The sequence below is a fragment of the Prionailurus viverrinus genome, chromosome B4, assembly GCF_022837055.1.
Source record: "Prionailurus viverrinus isolate Anna chromosome B4, UM_Priviv_1.0, whole genome shotgun sequence".
Classification (NCBI taxonomy): Eukaryota; Metazoa; Chordata; class Mammalia; order Carnivora; family Felidae; genus Prionailurus; species Prionailurus viverrinus.
Genome location: NC_062567.1, coordinates 92206000 through 92226108, shown reverse-complemented (window position 1 = coordinate 92226108; position 20109 = coordinate 92206000). Strand labels below are relative to the sequence as shown.

General features: G+C 40.1%; 1 protein-coding gene across 1 annotated transcript in view; it reads right to left on the bottom strand.

Moving 5' to 3' along the window:
• KCNMB4 (potassium calcium-activated channel subfamily M regulatory beta subunit 4) overlaps positions 1–19677 on the bottom strand; it is a 63569-nt gene extending 43892 nt beyond the window's left edge. Inside the window, exon 1 of the mRNA XM_047865039.1 lies at positions 19161–19677. Coding sequence (XP_047720995.1) covers positions 19161–19496 — 336 coding nt within the window. The 5' untranslated portion in view covers positions 19497–19677. The remainder of the gene's footprint in view (positions 1–19160) is intronic.
• Between the last annotated feature and the right edge of the window lie 432 nt (positions 19678–20109).

Genomic DNA, 20109 nt, shown 5'->3' with positions numbered 1-20109 from the left:
AGGAGTTTGCTTCTCAGAGAATGGGTGGGGAAGGTGATATTCTGAGAAGAAAAAATGGAATGTGCAATGACTTTGTGTATAAATGTTCCAGAAAGACTGAGTCATCTAATGTGCTTGGAGGATAGAGGGCATGGGGGATGGCGTTGAGAAATGCCCAATTATCTGAACTACTACTCACTAAAAATTGCTTCTCTCTCCTTAAATGCTTCAATGAGAAACTGCTTGCTACCTCCTGCAGAGTATTCCCACCCACCCACAAATTTATTGTCATGTGTTGATACTATCTGCATTCTGTAATTCAGTAATATTCATTTAACTTTCAGATTCAAGCAGACTGTTAAGGTTGGTGGTACTATTAAAACCGAGAAAAGTTGCAAATAACACTCCACTTTCAAGAGAAAATAGTTCATTCATCTTTAGAGTTAGAAAATAAAAATACCGTGTCTACTAAAAATAGAGGTTAAGTCTAAATAGAAAAAGTCAAACCAAAACAAGAAGTTTTAACCCGGAAAAAGCTCAATAGTTACTATTTATAACAAGCATGACAGTACATGTAAAAATGTGTTCAATGGCATATGACTGTAACTTAAAATCTTTGAGATGACCAATCCTCATGACCATACAGAACACTGAAATGAAATAAAACTTTCTTAAATTTCATGCACGCATTCAGATATGCTCATCGATGGCATTATTTATGTATTGTATGTATGCTGTAAAGAGCACACATTTTAATGTGTGTATACATATTTAATGAAATATGACAACCACCATTTGTTTGAAAAAGACCAGCAAGCCCTATCCATGCTAAGTCCCCTTTAACCAGGATTGATTGTGTTGATAAGAACTTGATGTTTCTGGGGCGCCTGGGTGGCACAGTAGGTTAAGCATCTGACTCTTGATCTTGGCTCAGGTCATGATCTCACAGTTTCTGAATTTGAGTCCCACATACAGCTCTGCACTGATAGTGTGGAGCCTGCTTGGGATTCTGTCTCTCCTTTTCTGTGCCCCTTCCCCACTTGTGTGCGTGTTCTCTCTCTCTCTCTCTTAAAATAAATAAAGTTAATTAAAAAATAAAAAATAAAAAAAACTTGATGTTTCCTACTTGTGGCAGAATGAGTTTTCCAAAGATGGCTGCACCAATATGTATCCCATTTCCTAAGCCATTTCATAAGTCAATGTGACATTGACACTATTCTCAGTGTACAGCTTTATCTTTCCTTCTTTAGAACATGGATGAGTCTATGATCCTGTGTGACTTCCAAGGCTAACTCAGAAAAGGTGACATAGCTTCTGCCCGTAACTCTCTCTTGGGAATGTCTGCCTTTGGAATCCAGACACTATTCTGTGAGGAAGCCAAAACTGCCCTGTGCAGAGAGATCACACTATAGGCTGGTGTGGAGAGGAACCGAGACCCCCCCACCCAATAGCCAGCATCAACTACCTGATATATGAGTAAATGAACCTTCAGATGATTCCAGTGTCCAGCCTTTGGGTATTCCACTGGGACCTCAGACGTCATGAAGCATAGATAAGCTGTCCCCTTTGTGTCCTAAATCTCTGACCCACAGAATTTGTGAGCATAATAGAAATGATTTAATCCACAGGAATCTTTGACAGTGGCTAACAGATCATAGGACCCCTAGGACTAAAAAGGTGAACACCCTTTAAGGTTCTCCTTGATCTACATACCCGAAAACACCTGAGGTTTGGTGAAATGTAGTTTAATGGGTCACTGTGACACAAGACAGGGCTCCTCATCCAATCCTCAGGCCAAAAGTTCCTTGAATGAAGGGAAGGCTGGGAAGGCCCTGGGAAGGCCCTCTGAAGTAGCACCTACCGAAAATCTAACCTTTCCCCAGAGAACATGCAGACATTTACCAGAGTAGCCGTGCAGTGAGGAAAGGGTAGACACTTATTTTATTTTTCAAGATTTTAATTCCAGTGTAGTTAACATACAGGTGTACAATATAGTGATTGAACAATCACCTGGCAACCATCGTTTGTCTTCCCTAGTTCAATGTTTGGTTTTTGGCTTGTCTACAAGGGGCAGACATTTAGAGTGTTATAGGACTAGCTCTGCACTAACCTTAATGCCTGAGGGCTCTAGTCTGACTGTGCTCCCAATGGGGGCTCATAGCATCAAGAGAAAAGGGAGGATGAGCACTGGGTGTTGTATGGAAACTAATTTGACAATAAATTTCATATGATAAAAAAAATAAAAATAAAAAATAAAAATGGACAGATAGAAAAAAAAAAAAAAAGAGAGAGAGAAAAGGGAGTTTTGGCCCAGGTATCACAATGGGCCCAGTGAGTCCATGAACTCTCTTATGGTTATTCCTACAGATCCCAAAGGTATAGATATAATACACATACTTAACTCTAGTCCTAAATTCTTCCCTTGACCCCCTTACTCATAGACAGAACTCTGAAACTACCTGTTCTTTCTCCAAATAGTAAACTGACAAGCCAAGACTGTCACCCTAGGAAGTCACAGAAATCACAGGAGTGAGGATTCCTACCACGTCCCTATTTAACTTGCTTATTTGGCTCCTGAAGAAGGCAGATGAGTCTTGGAGAATGGCTGTACTGCTAAATGAATCAGTGGTGGCCCCAATTTCAGCTGCCATTTCAGATATAGTCTATTTACTGCAGCAAATAAACTTACCACTGGAACCTATCCTCTGGTGACTGATCTGGCAAATGCTATTTTCTCCATTTTTGTGGACAAAGAACACCAGAGACCGCTACACTTTTACCTGGTCGAGATGGTGTAGACTTTCCAGACTTATTCAGGATTGTCCTACTCAGCACTACCTCAACTTTCTTTGGTTCTTATGCTCTGCTCTGCAGTAGAACAGAACAGAACAGTATACATTGATGATACCAGGCTGATGACTGGACCTGGAAGCAGGGAGAACATGGTGCCCTAGATTCCTTGGTAGAGAACAGATGTGCCAGTGATTGGGAAGTTCGGGACCTGCCACCTCAGCTATGCTTCCGGGAGGCTAGTGGTCTAGGGAATGTCTGGATACCCCTTCCAAAGTAAAAGACAAACTGCTGCATCTTTCACTCCTTAAAAATAAGAGTCACAATGTTTGGTGGACTTCCTTATATTTTGGTGGACACATATATATCCACTTTAGAGATCGCTACTCTGACCCCTTTACTGAGTAACCCCCAATACCACCAGCTTTCTGTGGCAGCCAGGGCAGGAGAACCCACTCCAGCTGCTCCAGGCTACAGAAAGCCCTGTCAATTCACCTCTTTGGCCCAGGGCCTCCAACAGTCTATGAGGTCTCTGCCAGATTGGGGGGTACATGGAGCCCACCAAGAGCCCTGATAACATAAAGCAAACCTATGCTTTCTTTGGAGAATATTTCCTTCTAAGAGACCACTGACTTACTGCTGAGTGCCAGTAGGATCTGGATGCCTGAACACGGAACATCATTACCATGCTACCCACTGGACACTGGGCTTTTTGACCCACTGAAACATAACGGTGGGGTTTACAGGGCTGAGGCAGGTAGTGCTGGGAAACAAGTTTCATAAGCAAATGGCTCACACTCCCAATGCACCCTCTCTTTTTTCTACTATCACCTTTCCCAACCTGTCCTAATAAACAGTTAATTACGAGGCCTGTTTTTCTACTACTGGGATATACGTACCCCCAGGAGTACTCTGCAGTGTGCTGGTGGGTATTTAAAGCCTTTGACCAGTTTGGGTAGATGAAGAAATCTGGCCTCAGGGAGCATAACTCTGAGGAGAACTTCCGATTGTTTCTCTCATGAGAAATGAAGTTGAAGGTACAGACCTACACTGATTTATGCACACTGCCAAATAAATCACAAACTGCGTTTTGATTAAAGGAATGAGACTGCGTTTAAATCATCAGAAACAGAACTCTGATCAAAACATGAAATCTAGAAGTTGTATTTCCCATGCCTTCCTTCTCAGGAAGCTGCTTGAGGACGTATCCACCAAAACAACAGTATAAACCAAGAAAAGAGGACCACACTGGGTCAAGGAAACAGAGTACTCAACATGGGAGAAACACAGCAGGCCTAAGGCGTAACCAGTTCAATTTGGGGCAGTAGTAGGCTGAAGGAATCCAGAATGGTATCCCAGGAAATTTCTTTAAAAAGAAAAACGTGTAACTAAATGGTCACCTATTATGAATAACCATATGAAAAACGGTGTACAAAGTGGCTTTACAATTCTTTGGGAAAATTAAGAGAAAGGGTCATAGGAAAGTAAGAAATTACGAGAAGAGGATTATCAGCTCAAGGAAAATAAACAGTTATAGAAATGAGCAATAATTTACAGTTAAAATATGTTAATGCCCAATATTAATGTAGCCAAAAATTAGGATAGAACCATATTTAAAGAATGAAGGGCAGAAAACTAGGGTGGGATGGGATGGTGTAAGAAAGCTAAATCCTCACATTCCATCGTAGGGTCAATAGTATCTAAAATATACACATCAGAGACTACTATTGGGAAACATGGAGATAAATATGAGAGAAAAAACAAACTAAAACTATTTAGTTGTGTCTGCATTGCAAAAGGGATCGAGACAAAGGAATCTCAATAAAGAAATACCCCGTACTAATAAAGTTATAGCACAATTTGATTTTTAAACCTATGTTCATAATAATAATAGCAAATTTTCATCAAAGGCTTACCATGTGTGAAGCACTATTCTAGATGTTTCACACATATTAACTTACCTAATCCTGATAACTTGATGAGATAGGTACTATTATAGTCTTCATTTTATAGATGAAAACACTGAGGCAGACATGTTAAGTAATTTCCAAGGTCATACTGCTATTTTGATTAAGATTTAATTTTAAAAAAGCATAATAGATACACAAGGTAAAAATGCAAATACTGGGAAAGGGTACAAGCTGAAATGTCTTTCTCTGACTTTGATCCTGACCCCCAGACAAACATGCTTAACAGTTGTACATTCTTCCGATGTTTCCTACATTTTTTTTTAACATAAATGTGAGCACACTCTTCTCTGTTTTGCCCTTTGTCTTTCATTTAACAATATATCTTGGTGCTGCCATATCTGCATATAGAGATCTATCTCATTCTTTTTTGAATTTTACTACATGGATATGCAAGAATTATTAATTAAAGGTGTTTCCAGTCTTTTGCAATTCCAAAAAAAGCAACAAACTTCCTTTTACAGGCATCTACACATACATGAGAACAGGAAAAATCAAAGTGTGTCTACATTCAAAACTTATGACTACAGGGGCGCCTGGGTGGCTCAGTCGGTTAAGTGTCTGACTTCAAGTCTTGATCTCACAGTTCCTGAGTTACAGCCCCACTTTGGGCTCTGTACTGACAGCTCAGAGCCTGGAGCCAGCCTTGGATTCGGTGTCTCCTTCCACCCTGCACCCCCCTCGCTCTATCAGGAATAAACATTTAAAAATTAACAAAACAAAAACAAAAACAGGGGCGTCTGGGTGGTTCAGTCGGTTGAGCACCTGACTTCCGCTCAGGTCATGATTTCACAGTCTGTGGGTTCGAGCCCCACGTCGGCCTCTGGGCTGACAGCTCAGAGCCTGGAGCCTGCTTCCAACCCTGTGTTTCCCTCTCTCTCTGCCTCTCCCTCACTCTCACTTTGACTCACTCTGTCTCTCAAAAATAAATAAATGTAAAAAAAATTTTTTTTAATTAAAAAAACAAAAACAAAAACAAAGAACACTTATGACTATAGTGTTGCAAAGCGATTGTGCCAACTGCATTTCTGCTAGCAGTTTATGAGAGTACCTATTCCCATGTCCTTAAAAAAATAAAAAATAATCTGGTACAATTAAACATTCTGATAGGTGAAATATGGGACTTCTTGTGTGAATTTGCATTTTTAAATAGAGGTAATGATTTTTCCATATTTTTAAAACTATTTGTATTTATTTTCTGCAAACTGACTATCCATGACTTCTGCCCATTTTGGTTATTTTCTAAGAGTCTTTACATGGAAGAAAATTAATCTTCATCACACATTGCCAATTTCCTTCCTCGTTTTGTCTCTTTTGACCTAATTTGTGGTATGTTTGCTATATAGCCATATGTAACTTTTAAGAGCGCAATCTGTGAAAATTGATGCAATTAGACCCACATCAATGACAAACTCATTACCACTGTTATCTCACTTAGGATTTTACATAAATATTCTTAAGCAAAGCTGTCCCATAATTTCCATCTGTACATGTATGTTATCATAGGTGGGTTTTTTTTTAAGTTTATTCATCTATTCTGAGAAAGAGAGAAAGCGCAAGCAGGGGAGGGGCAGAGAGAGAGAGAGAGAGACAGGGAGAGAGAGAATCCCAAGCAGGCTCCACACTGTCAGCTGTCAGCGAAGAGCCTGATGCGAGAGGCTTGAACTCACGAAGCATGAGATCATGACCTGAGCTGCAGTCAGTCGCTCAACCGAGTCACCCAGGCACTCCCGTAGGTGTTTGTTTCAATGTAATCCTAAAATTATTTTAAAAATTTTAGAAGTTTTCCTTGTTTCTGTGTGCTTTGGCAGAGTTTAAAATAGGATTAACGTTATCTGTTTTCATACAATTGAACTGGAAGCATTTGCAATTGGGAGTTTCTTTGTAAGATTAGTGAGATTACACTAATTACAACTAAATTGTAATTCTTCACTGAACTGCCTGCTCATGCTTGCCTTGTGTGTTAGTCAGGGCTCTCTAGAAAAACAGGACCAATAGAATATATGTTGACATATAATAAGAGATTTACTATGAGGCATTGGCTCATGTGATAAGGGAAGCTGAGAAGTGCCACAATCTACTGCCCACAAGATGGAGACCCAGGAAAGTGGGTGGTGTAATTCAGTGGAAGTCCAAAGGCCCCAGGTCACAGCAATACCAATGTCACGTTCCAGCTCCAGCAGAGAGCAAATTTGCCCTTGCTCTGCTTTTTTGTTCTATTTAAGCCCTCAACAGATCAGATGATGTCCACTTGCATTGGTGAGGATGAATCTTCCTTATGGAGACTACTGATTCAAATGCTATTCTCTTCCAGAAACACGCTCACAGATGCACCTAGAAACAATATTTTACCAGCTCTCTGGGCATTCTATTAGCCCAGTGAAGTTGGCACATAAAATCAACTATCAAACCTTGTGTTCTGCTGAAGAGATGGTCATTTATTGCTAAAAGCTCTTCACTTGTTGTTTTGAATCATTTCTCGACCAGTGTGAATATTCTCTCAAATCTGTCATTTTTCTTTAGATTGTTATGTTGATTTTTTGGGTTTCACGCTGAGCACGGAACCTGCTTAGGATTCTCTCTCCCTCTTTCTCTGCCCCTCTCCTTGCCAGTACTCTCTCTCTCTCTCAAAATAAATAAATAAACATGCATTTTAAAAAATAAATTGTAATGTTGGTTTATTTAAAGCTTTTCTTTATTATGTCATTAAACAAATCAGTGCATTCCTGCAGAAATTTATGATTTCTGCCCTTAGTGTCATGTTTAGAAAGGTCTGTACTGCCCCCCCAAATTATGTAAATATTTACCTATATTTATTATAATTACCTATTACCTATATTTATTATAACAATAATATGTATTTATTATATATTATTTTCAAAGACCAAAATTTTGTTCCATCAAAATTATGTTATTTAAATTAAATTTATATTTTATTTTTATTAAGCATTTTTCCATATAACTTTTGAGTTGGGAGTTTCTTTGTAAGATTAGTGAGATTACACTAATTACAACTAAATTGTAATTCTTCACTGAACTGCCTGCTCATGCTTGCCTTGTGTGTTAGCCAGGGTTCTCTAGAAAATTTATTTGGAAAATTAGTATTTTTAAATATATATTTTTCTAAATAATAGGGAAGCTTTAACATCATTTATTGAAGATGTCCCTTTATGAGTTACTTGAAATGCCAAAATTTGCAAAGCAAATCTCCTTTTAACATTCTTTTCTGGTAACAGCTTTATTGAAATATAATTCACATACCAGTCAATTCACCCATCTAAAATGTATAACTCAAAAAAACTTAAAAGAATAAAATGTATAATTCAGTGGTTTTTAGTAGAGTCACAGAAGTGTGCAATCACTGCCACAAAAGTTTTAGAATGCTTTCATCACCCCAAGAAGACACCCTGTACACATCTGAACATATTTTTATGTGCTTATTGGCCATCTGTATACTTCTTTAGAAAAATATCTACTCACACCTCTTGCCTATCTTTCAATTGGGTTATCTGCCTCCCTCTTTTTAAAAAAATTTTTTAAACGTTTATTTATGTTTGAGAGACAGAGAGAGATACAGCAAGAGTGGGGGAGGAGGAGAGAGAGGGAGACACAGAATCCAAAGCAGGCTCCAGGCTCTGAGCTGTCAGCACAGAGCCTGACATGGGGCTCGAACCCACGAATTGCGAGATCATGACCTGAGCTGAAGTTGGATGCTTAACCAACTGAACCATCCAGGCACCCCTAGTTATCTGCCTTTTTAATTGTTATTGTTGAGTTATAGAAGTTCTTTATACATTCTGGATATTCAATCTTTATCAGATATGTGATGGGCAAATATTTTCTCTCATTCTGTGGTTGTCTTTTTACCTTTTTGATGTTGTCCTCTGAAACTCAAGTGTTTAATTGTGTTTGAGTCCAATTATCAATTTTTCCTTTGGTTGCTTGTGTTATTCATGTCATATTTAAAAAAAATGTCTAATTCAAAGTCATAAAGATTTACACTTACATTTTCCTCTAAGAGCTTTACAGTTTTAGCTCTTACATTTAGGTTTCTGATCCATTTTAAGTTAGTTTTTATAAATGGTGTGAGGTAGGAGTCCAACTTCATTCTTTTGCACGCATACAGTTGTTCCAGTGCCATTGGTTGAAAAGACTGTTCTTTCCTTGTTGAATGCTCTTGACACAATTTCCAAAAATCAATTACTCTTAAATGTACTCATTTACTTCTGGACTTTCAATTCTACTCCATAGATTGGTATGCCTATCCTTATGCCAATACCATATGTCTTGATTATTGTAGATTTCTAGTAAGTTTTAAAATTGGAAAGTATGAGTCTTCCACCATTAGTCTCTCTCTTTTTTTTTTTTAAGATCATTTTGGCTACCCTGAATCCCTTAAATTTCCATATGAACTTTAGGATCAGTTGGTCAATTTCTGCAAACAAAAATCCAGTTGAATTTTTGATAGGGATTATAATCAATCTGTAGATGAATTTGGGAAGTGTTGCCATCTTTACAATATTAAGTCTTCCAATCCACAAAAGATATCTTTCCATTTATTTAGGTCTTCTTTAATTTCTCTTGATAGTGTTTTATAGCTTTCAAGGTACAAGTCTTTTGCTCTTTTGTTAGAAATACTCTTTTGTGAAATAAATTCCTAAGTAATTTATCATTTTAATAATATTGTAAATAGAATTGTGTTCTTAATTTCATTTTTAGATTGTTCATTGTTAGTGTATAAAAATACAATTGATTTTTGTATATTGATCTTGTATTCTGTAACCTTGCTGAATTTATTATGTCTGACAGATGGGTTTTTTGTTTGCTTTGTTTTTGGTGGATTCTTTAGGAGTTTCTTTATACAAGATCACATGATTTGTAAATAGTTTTATGTCTTCTTTTCCAATCTGGCTGTCTTTTTACATTTTTTCCTTACCTAACCGTCCTAGATAGAACTTCCAACATCAAACAGGGGTGGCAAGAGCAGACATCCTTGTCTTATTTCTGATCTTAGGGGGAAAGCTTTCAGTCTTTCACCATTTATTAGCTATTCGTAGTAGCCCTTTATCAAGTTGAGGAAGTTCTCAGCTATTCCTAGTTTTTTTTTTTTTAATCATGAGAGGATTTTGTTAAATTTTTTTTTCTGCGTATACTGTAATAATCATGTGATTTCCATCCTTTAGTCTATTTAATATGATGTATTAATTACATTAGTTGATTTTAGCATGTTGAACCAACCTTCATTCCTGGAATAAATCCCAATTGATCATGGTATATAATCACAAACTCTTTCAAACAATAGAAGAGGGAATACTTCCCAACTAATTCTATTACCATGATACCAAAGTCAGACAAAGACATCACAAGAAAACTACAGACCAATATACCTGATAAATACAGATGCAAAAATCCTCAACTAAATGCTAGTAAACCAAATAAATCTAGGAACATATAAAAAAAGGATTAAATACCATGACCAAGTTAGGAGAAAGGCGAATGAGTACTAATGTGTACAGGATTCCTTATGGGAGTGATGAAAATATTCTAAAAAAGATAGTGATAATGATTGCACAGTTTTGTGAATATACTAAAAACTGTACCTGTTGAAAGGGCAAATATCATTTTATGTGAATTACATGCCATTAAAAAAAAAGAAAGAAAGCTGCTTTCCATCTATTTTCTCTTTTTCCCCTTTCCTACTGCCTAAAAGACAGACATGATCAAGCTAGTAAAAGCATCCTGAGATTGTAGAGCAACAAGACAGTAGGAACCTGGGTCTTTGGATGACCTTCCACATCCAAAGTCTGGCACAGACTTGGATTATATACAGGCTCAGACATTTACAACAGAAGAAAAGAAAAGAAAAGAAAAGAAAAGAAAAGAAAAGAAAAGAAAAGAAAAGAAAAGAAAACTAGTACTTACTTTGTTTAGGTCACTGTGATTAGGTTCCTGTTAAAGCATCCCATCCAATATCCTAATTCTATTAGGTTGTTTCTACATTGCACTACTACACACAATTCTGCAATGAAATACCCCATATATACATTTCCTTGGATATGTGTTAGAGTTCTTTAGAGTAAATACCCGGAAGTGAAATTGTCGGGTTTTCAGATATGCACAGCTTCAGTTACACTTAATATGTTTGATTATTTCCCTAAGTGATTGAACCAATTTCCTAGCAATGGGTAAAACTTACCATTTTCTTCAATCCTCACCAACATTTGGTCATATGAAGCATATTAAGTTTTTCCAAAATGATGGGTGTGAAATGGTGTCCTGTTATTGTTGTCATCTGAATTTCCCTGAGATTAGTGGAATTGAGCATCTTTTCACATTGATTGATCTTTGAGTTTCTTTTATGGATTGCTTGTACATATCTTTTGCTCATTTTCCCATTATATCATACACCATTGTCTTAATGATTTGTAGACATTTTCATTTTTGTTTATTACTGTTTTGCCATTATCTTGCACTAATATTTAGCTTTACTTCCGCTTAGTTTACAATAATTTTAGTCATATAGAAATTGTTATTTTAATGTGCTCAAATGTGTCACTCTTTTCCTCTTATTTGTTTAGTCTCATTTAAGAAAATATTTAAGCCTCTGTCATAAAGATATTTTCCCAAGCTTCCTCCTGAAAGTTTTATAGTTTTCTTTTCATATTTAGTTTTTCTTCCATTTGGAACTGGATTTTATGAGTGTGAAGTATGTGTCAGATTGTCTTTTTCATGTACAGCTAATTGACTCATTCTTTCCCTGAAGAATTTTCCACATCTTCTATGTTTTTCAGTAAAATTTAATAATTGCTAATTTAATTTCTCTAAGGATACACTCTTTACCATTTCACTTTTAAAATTTGTCAAGGTTTATTTTATGACCCTGAATATAACGTTTTTGTAAATATTACATGAGCACTTAAAATAGTGTACACCTTGCTACAACTTAATATACTATTCTATATGTCAGTTGTCAGTCGTTAAACATGTTATTTAAATCTATCATATATGGGTCAATATTACTTTTGTCTGATTGTTTATTAGTCACAGAGGTGTGTTAAAATCTCTCACTCTCATGATAGACTTGTGTATTTCTCCATTGAGGTGTTTTATTTTTTTTAAGTATTTTGAGGCTGTATTTTTAGGTATTCCCAATATAGAATTGCTATATTACATTGAATTTTTTTATAATTACAAAGTGTCCCTCCTTTTTATCTAGTAACAAATTTTTGCCTCAAAGTCTACTATATTTCATATAATACAGATACTCCAGCTTTTCTTTTCCTGTTTTGGTTGATGTTTGCATGTATATTTTCCCATCTTTTAACTTTCAACCTTTCTGTGTCCTTATATTCTATGTGTGACTCTTGAAAACAGCATATATTTGGGTTTGTTTGTTTTTTTCCAGTCTACAATCTCTGTCTTTTAAATGGAAGTTAATCCACTTACATTTAATATAATTACTTATAAATTGGCATTTAAATCTATCTTATTATTTTTTTGTTGGTGTTCTACTTGTCTACATTTTTTTTTTTCTCTTTCTCCTTGCCTTCTTTTGGACTGTTTGCTGTATATTATTTCATCTTCCCCACCTATTTATACATTCTTTTACTTTACAAATTCTTGAACTTCAACATAGAACTACTAAGTCAGAAACTGGGGTGGAGTTTATGATTCAGTGGGCCTAAGATGAGACTTGAGAATGTGAATTTCTAGCAAATTCACAGTGCTCAGCATGGAGCCCGATGCAAGGCTTGAGATCATGACCTGAGCCAAAATCAAGAGTCAGATGTTCAACTGAGCCACCCAAGCACCCCAAAATACTGAATCGTGATTACTCACCTACTCAAAAACTTTCCTTGGCTTCTGTGTTAGATTTCTGTTGTTGTAACACAAACTTAATGGCTTAAACAACACAAATTTATTATCTTAAAATTCTAGTGGTCAGAATTCTCAAATGGGTCTCACCAAACTGGGCCTGTATTCTCTTCTAGATTCTCTAAGGGATAATCTATTTTCTTGCCTTTCCCCACTTCCTTGGAAAAGAAGGCTGCCTACATTCCTTGGCTCCACTTCTGTACTCAAAGTTAGCAATGCCTGGTTGAGTCTTTCTCATATTGCATCACTCTGACTGCCTCTTTCACATTAAAGGAGGCTTGTGATTACCCTAGGCCCACCAGAATAATCACCATATATTAATGTCAACTGATAAACTACCTTAATTCCATCTGGAGCTTTAATTCCCCCTTGCCAGGTAACATAAGATACTCACAGATTCTGGGGATTAAGATGTGGACATCTTGGGGGCACCTGGGTGGCTCAGTTGGTTTAGCATTTGACTTCGGCTCAGGTCATGATCTCATGGGTTCATGAGTTTGAGACCCAGGTTGGGCTCTGTGCTGACAGCTCAGAGCCTGGAACCTGCTTCATGTCTGTGTCTCCCTCTCTCTCTGCTCCTTCCTCACTCACCCTCTGTCTCCCTCAAAGATAAATAAACATTTAAAAAAATATATTAAAAAAAAAAGATGTGGATATCTTGGTGGGGGGTGGGGAGCATTATTCTTCCTATCATGGTTTCCCAATGTCACCAAACCCAATTCCACATTATTGATCCCAGTTTACTCTCCCACCTTAGCCCTAAGACTCTCTTCTTTGTAACTGTGTTCCAACCACATGATCTATCTGATGACTCCCCAACATAGCCTGCACTCACACAGCTTTGCTTCTGGCATTTTCTCTTCCTTGATGTTCTCTTCATTCCTCCCTACTTTTTCTCCCAAGATGAAAATCCTATTCATTCTCAAATTTTCATAGCAAATGTTTCGTTTCCCATGAAGCTTTTCTCCTAATCTTTCCTCTCTAGTGTTTGTACTTTCCCGTAGAACTTACATTACACTTCCTTTGATAGTTATTTGTGTTATTTCCTCTGCCGGAGAATGAACTCATTGAGGGCAGAAACGTATGGATTCATCCTCACTTGTATGTCTGTTAGACATATCTAAGACTAAACCCTTGTTTTCCATTCACACTCCTCCCAAACTACTCTTCTCTAGTTTTCCCATCTAGTAAAATCACCTCCCTTCACCCAGTTGGGCTTACCACAAACTGCTGAGTCATCTTTGACCAGTCCATCAGTGAACTTCACCAATGCTCACCCCTGATCTAAGTCACCATCATCATTTGCCTGCCCTACTAGACTCCTCGTTTTCAATCCTGCCCCTGCATCTCTCACCTTGCACAAGTGAGCATGTGCACATGCATGTACACACACAAATACACACAAATTCTATTCTCAATCCAGCATCCAGAAGGATCATCTACATTTTTTAGAAGTTTAAGTCTGATTATATCTCAGTCCTGCTTAATGTCAGACAGCTTACCATCATACACAGAACAGAATCCAAAGGTCTAACAGTGTTCTGTAAGGTCTAACTTCACCTCCCACTGTTTCACGTCTTGCTCACTGTAGTCCGGCCTTATTGTCATCCTTACTGTTCCTCACATTAGCCTTGCAGCCACTTGCCCCGGGGCCTCTGCACTTACTGTGCCCTCAGCCTGTGAAACACTGTTTCTCAAGACAGCTATATGATTGACTCTTTTCTGTCCTCTATGCCTCTATTCATCCCCTCATGCTCTTTGGTCTCTGTACAAATGTCACTTAACCACTGTGTGCAAAAGGGCAGCCCTTCATTTCTTCCACCAGTCTGTACCCTTATGCTGCCTGAATTTTCTTTACACCTTTACCATTACATGACATTACATTATAAGTCTATTTCTTGTCTGTCAGCATCTACCAAAACATAAACTTCAGACTTTATTTTGATCTCTATTCTAGTCTCAGAACCTGGAAGCATGCATTGCACAGAGGAGGCATTTAACAAATATTTGTTAAATGAATAAACTTATCTTTGTATGTCCTTGTTTCTTCTTTTTTTTTTTTTTTAGTTTATTTATTTATTTTTGAGAGAGAGAGGTGAGTGTGTGTGTGCAAGCATTGGAGCAGGGCAGTAAGAGAGGACAAAGAGAATCCCAAGCACAGAGCCTGATATGGGGCTCAAACTCTCGAATCGTAAGATTACAACGTGAGGTGAAACCAAGAGTTGGACGCTTAACCAACTGAGCCACTCAGGCGCCCCTGTATGTCCTTATTTCCTGCCCAGTCCTTTGATCATAAGATGCTAAGACGTACTCCTGTTTCTTGCTCCATCCTTTGATCACAGAGGCTAAGCAAGTATTGGAGGAATTGGATTTTACGTACTTGCCAAGTTATTTAATATAATCACCAGAGGAAAAAAACCACAGCAAGCCATCCTTATCATAGAGAAATAAAGATTGTAGAGAAATCGTCACAATCCAGTTTAGCCCTTGATTACTTAGTTTTGATGTGATGGACCTCCCTAGAGCACAAAGTGTATCATACTGAACATTTATTTCTAGGATGCAGTTCAGAAATCAACCCCAGGAGACCACACTGTCTACACAGGATTTGTGACTGGGGGGCAGGGGACGGGGCTTTGGGACATACCAGTGTGGTTGTGAAGGATACCAAGGGAACCGTAAGCTGCGAGGAACACAGTTAGGGACATTCAGTTTCAGAGGATACACTCAAAAGTCTAAAGTTTTTCTTCTCTTCAGTGAATTTCTCTCACTTTCACAGTACTATTCTTAGGAATAGACTTTTTCCCTTTGTGTCTAGGTTTTTCAGACCAGAGAACAACAACAACAACAAAAAAAAACCTCAAGACAAAAATAAAACACATAGCTTCTAATCACTCACTCTCTCTTATTGCACAAACAAGAGATAGTTTTAAAAATTCATCTTTTCTCTGCCACCCGATGTATATATTGATGTGAGAGCAAATGTCTGGAACTGCATTAAGTTCATTTAAGCTAAACCAATTTTAAATGACCATTTCGACACTAATGTTAAATGATCCTCTTCTTTTCCTTCAGAATTTCCTTGAGTCCGTCCTTTTATGCCAGTTCCCTATAGTCAGTAGGATCAGTAACATCTTTTAACCTAAAAACACAAGTATTAATCACAATGGATCCTTTCGGTTCTTATTTTACTTTTTTTGCACAACAGATGAGTATGTTTTCTAACCAGTAATTTTTGACTCTGTCTACACATTAGAGTCACTTGCAGAACTTTTTAAAAAACACCAACTCTCAGGACTCTCCCAAGACCAAGTCCAAATCTCTAAGGGTGGGACCCAAGCATAAGAATTTCTTTGTAAAGTTTCCCTAGTGATTTTTTTTTTTTTTTTGAGAAAGAGAGACAGAGAGAGAGAGAGAGAGAGAGAGAGAGAGAGAGAGAGAGAGCCCACGATCAGGGCTGGGGTAGAGGGAGAGAGAGAGAATCTTAAGCAGGTTACATGCCCAGCGCAGAACCCAATGTGGGGCTTGATCTCGAGACTGTGAGATCATGACCTGAGCTTAAATCAAGAGTCCAATGCTTAAGGGACTGAGCTACCCTGGAGCCCCTCCCCCAGTGATTTTAATGTGCAGCCAAGGTTAAGAACCAAAGCTCTTAGCACACACAACTGGTAGCCCTTCAGAAACAATGCAGTGATGGGAATAGCACCCAGAGGGAGCGTATCCCACATTTAGATTTCACTATGGTTAAATCACAGAGCAGGTCATTGCCCTATGTGTAACTAGTAGACTTGAATACTATATTATATGACCGGATAGAGTGATTACCCTTGACAATATGGATATGATTCAAACCATAAATAAGCTGAAGAACACTTAAAGATATCTTAGACAGGACTAGTCAAAGGTCACATGTGTTCATACTATCTTCTTTGGTAGTCTATGGCTAAAGAAGTTATACATGTGCAATATTCTTTCCCTTTCCCCGCCTTTTACTATAATTAATGCAGCAAACTCAAGGGAGGGGTGGGGGAAAGTCCTTGTTCTTTTTCTTTCTAAGACGTGATTTCCTAAAAATGGTTTCTTGTGGGGAGTGGGTCCTGAAGAAGAGAAGGTTGAAGGTGATTAGGATCCTTGGCACTGAAGGGAATCCAGACATTCTACAGAGGGAATGGGTGGGGAACCCAGGCCTTCGATAATCAGGTGATGCAAGGCAAAGAAAAGACCTAGGCACCCAAGAGGCGTCAGGAATGAGCAAAGGGGCCTGCCTACTTCTAAGGGCACTGTGGACACATTCTGCTTAGGTACCGGGTTCTGGCACAATATCAGTTATGTTGAATTTTTCCATCACTAATCACTTACAAGAATTGTACTTTAATTGTCCAAAAGTAGAAAGGTGACTGCAAAAGAACAAACTTATGTTCTATAAATGCCATAATGTAATCATAATTTGGATAAAGATGTGTACTGGTCTGGCTAAGGAAGCCTTGACTAAATTCACTGGGCTGTTGCTCATCATTTGTGTGTGTGTGTGTGTGTGTGTGTGTGTGTGTGTGTGTGTGTGTGACATAAATATCTTTCTCCAGTTCTGTCATTTCTTGAATACTTTATAAAACGTCATTTTGTTCAGACACTTCTTCAAAACAATTGTTGCTGGAATCTGAACTGGCACTGGAAGAAAATAGATTATTTGCAACAAAGAGAGAGAGAAAGAGAGATAAAATTGTAGTATTACATAAAGCATTATGACTGCTTCCAACTGATTTAAAAATCTATGTCCTAATGATCCCAATTTACTTTTTCTGCCAGGTCCTTCAAAATTGCCTGGAAATTACAAGCAGGCTTTTTGCAGTAAATTCTAACTTCTCAATGTCTTGATCAGATATTAGCCATTTATTGGTATATGTGTATATAATTTATTATTAGTGCCTGAACCACTATCTTAAACTAATTAGCAGTGTTTCACCAATTATAGCAATGCCTCCTAAATGGTGAACTACCATATAATTTCTAAATCACTATTACTGCTTGGCACCTTCTTTTATATTAATGGTTTAATCCTGAAGAAAAAAAAAAGTGATGTTTCTAAAACCCTAAGGTTTCTTTTGAAGTTACTGAGCTTTAAGCAGATTAACTTATATTTGTTTTCCAGAGTGTGCTTCTTCAGGACACTGATTATACCTTATCTAAATCTGTACTTTTATATTTATTTATATTCACTTCTTATATATTATCTTCATTTTTAAGGTAAATGAATACACGTTTGTCAGCAGGAGCATCTTTTTTAAAGAGAAGTCATTTTGTAAAGGAATTCCTTTTTTTTTTAATTTCCCCAATTCAAGAATTTACTGTTCGTTTAAGGAAACAAGACCCTGAGTTTTACTGCAGAGATAATGGTACGTTTGTTTTAAGTACTCTTAAAATGCTAATATAATTGTTTTTCCCTTTCGGATTAATATATCTTGTCACATTTAATAGAAAGTTTTCCTGTGTACACAAGACTCATTCCCTTTTGTTTTTCTGCTGGATTTTCGAGCAGAGCCCTTACCAAGAGGGAAAATGACAGTAACGTTAAAGAAGAAACACACTTTCACTCGATAGTTAAGCGACAAGCATGGTAAAAACAGACCAAGAGAAGATAAGAAAGAAAATCCTTCTTGCAGAACCAGGCGCACTACAAAGCTCAATTAGTTCACAGACTGAGGACACTGCTTTTTATAAGTTTTTTCTCTCCACTGGGAACAGTTTTCTCAGTCTCCCTCTCTCGGCTATCCATCCCTCGAGTCCTAACCAGGTTTTTTCTTTATTGCTTGAGAGAAAGTTGCCAGGGAAGGAATATTCGGTACATATCACGAAGGGTTTTCTATTTTCAGTAAGTTTTACCGTTCTCCAGATGGCTCCCGATCGTCCCTAGACACACAGAGTCACTAGGCTTCCTCCCGACCCTTTTGAGAATCTGTTTCGTGAAAACCAGGAGCTCTCTGTAAACCCCGGAAACAGACTTGTTCGGAATTTCGCATGTGATTTCCACGTCGTCTGTTGACCCTCATCTTTGCAGCCCAAGTTAAAAACGTCTGTTTAGAGTTAAAGGGCAAGGAACCCTCTAACATCTTCCAAGGGGCCCAAAGATCTCGAGCTCCCAAAGCCAGTGCTTGACGCGGCCCGTGGGAGCTCAGACCTTGACCGAGCGCCCGAGTAGGTGGATCCCTGCTACCCACTGGCTTTAACAGGAGGAAAAGTAACTTTCCGCTCCTTGCACGTCTCCAAAGTCCGACCTGTAGGCGCCGGACTGAGCTGGGCCAAGGTCTCAAAATCTGAGACGAGACAAGAGAGATGTGTAAAGAAAGCCTCAGGGCATTACCGGTCGCCGCGCACGAACCCCGGGCCCCGGGACTCCCGGCTGTGCTCACTGCGGGTCCAACGCCCCGTCGCCTCCTAGGGACGCGAGCAAAAAGACACTCCGAGCCCGCCCCGCGCGGCGTCTGACACCGAGGCTCCCCCAAGCTTCAAGACCTCCGCAGGAGCCAGGCATCCCTCGCGGGGCGTCCTTACCTTGGGGTTGGTCAGGAGCTGGTGCTCGTCGCTGTGCAGCAGCGCCCTGGAGTTGGACTCGGAGTTGTTCACGTAGACCTGGACGCAGGGGTACTGCGAGGTGCCCCTGCAGTCGGCGCCACAGGTGAAGGTGCACTCAAAGACCTCGCCGATCTGCTGCACCGACAGCACCGTGCAGTTGGCCGCCGTGGCTTGCAGATCCTGCAGCGCGGGACTGAGCCAGCAGAAGCCGAAGATAAAGAGCGACACGACGCCAGAGATGATGAGAAACAAGCCGAGCCGGATGCTCTTGTCCTCGGCTTCCGTGTACTCGTAAGCCACCCGGAGCTTCGCCATCGCCCCCCACTCCCGGCGGCTGGCGCGCTCCCCCCGCCCCCTCCCGCCCCCGGCGCCCAGCCCGACTGCCTCGGGCGGGAGGAGCCGCCGCCGCCGCCGCCGCCGCGCGACAGCAGGGGAGTGGGCGGCGAGGGGGAGCGCGCGAGAACAAAGGGGCCGAGGCCGGCGACGCCCCCGGCGGCGGCAGCGCCCCCCGCCCCACCCCCCCCAGCCCCGCCGCCAGCCGGGCCCCAGAGGCTCGCGGTGCGACCGCTGCTTCAGAGCCTCCTGCACCCTCGGGCGCGAGGAGCGCACGGGCGGCTCCTGCCTCCAGCGCCCCCTGCCAGCCTCCGCCCCCGCGCTCTCCCCGCCTCCCCCACCCCGCCTCCTCTCGCCCGGTGTCTCCCCGTCTCCATCGCCTGCTGGCCGCCGCCCCGCCGGCTCTCCGGGCAGCTGCCCCGAGGGCAGGCGCGGCTGGGCTGGGCCGAGCCCCGGGGCTCCCCCGAGCGGGAGGCGGCTCCGCCCGGCCCCACCCGCCGCCGACCCGGGCCTTCCCGCCCCGCCCGCCGCGGGGGCGTCTCCCGTGGGCGAGGGGCGGGCGAGCACCGCGGTGGGGGGCGGCGGCGGGCGCTTG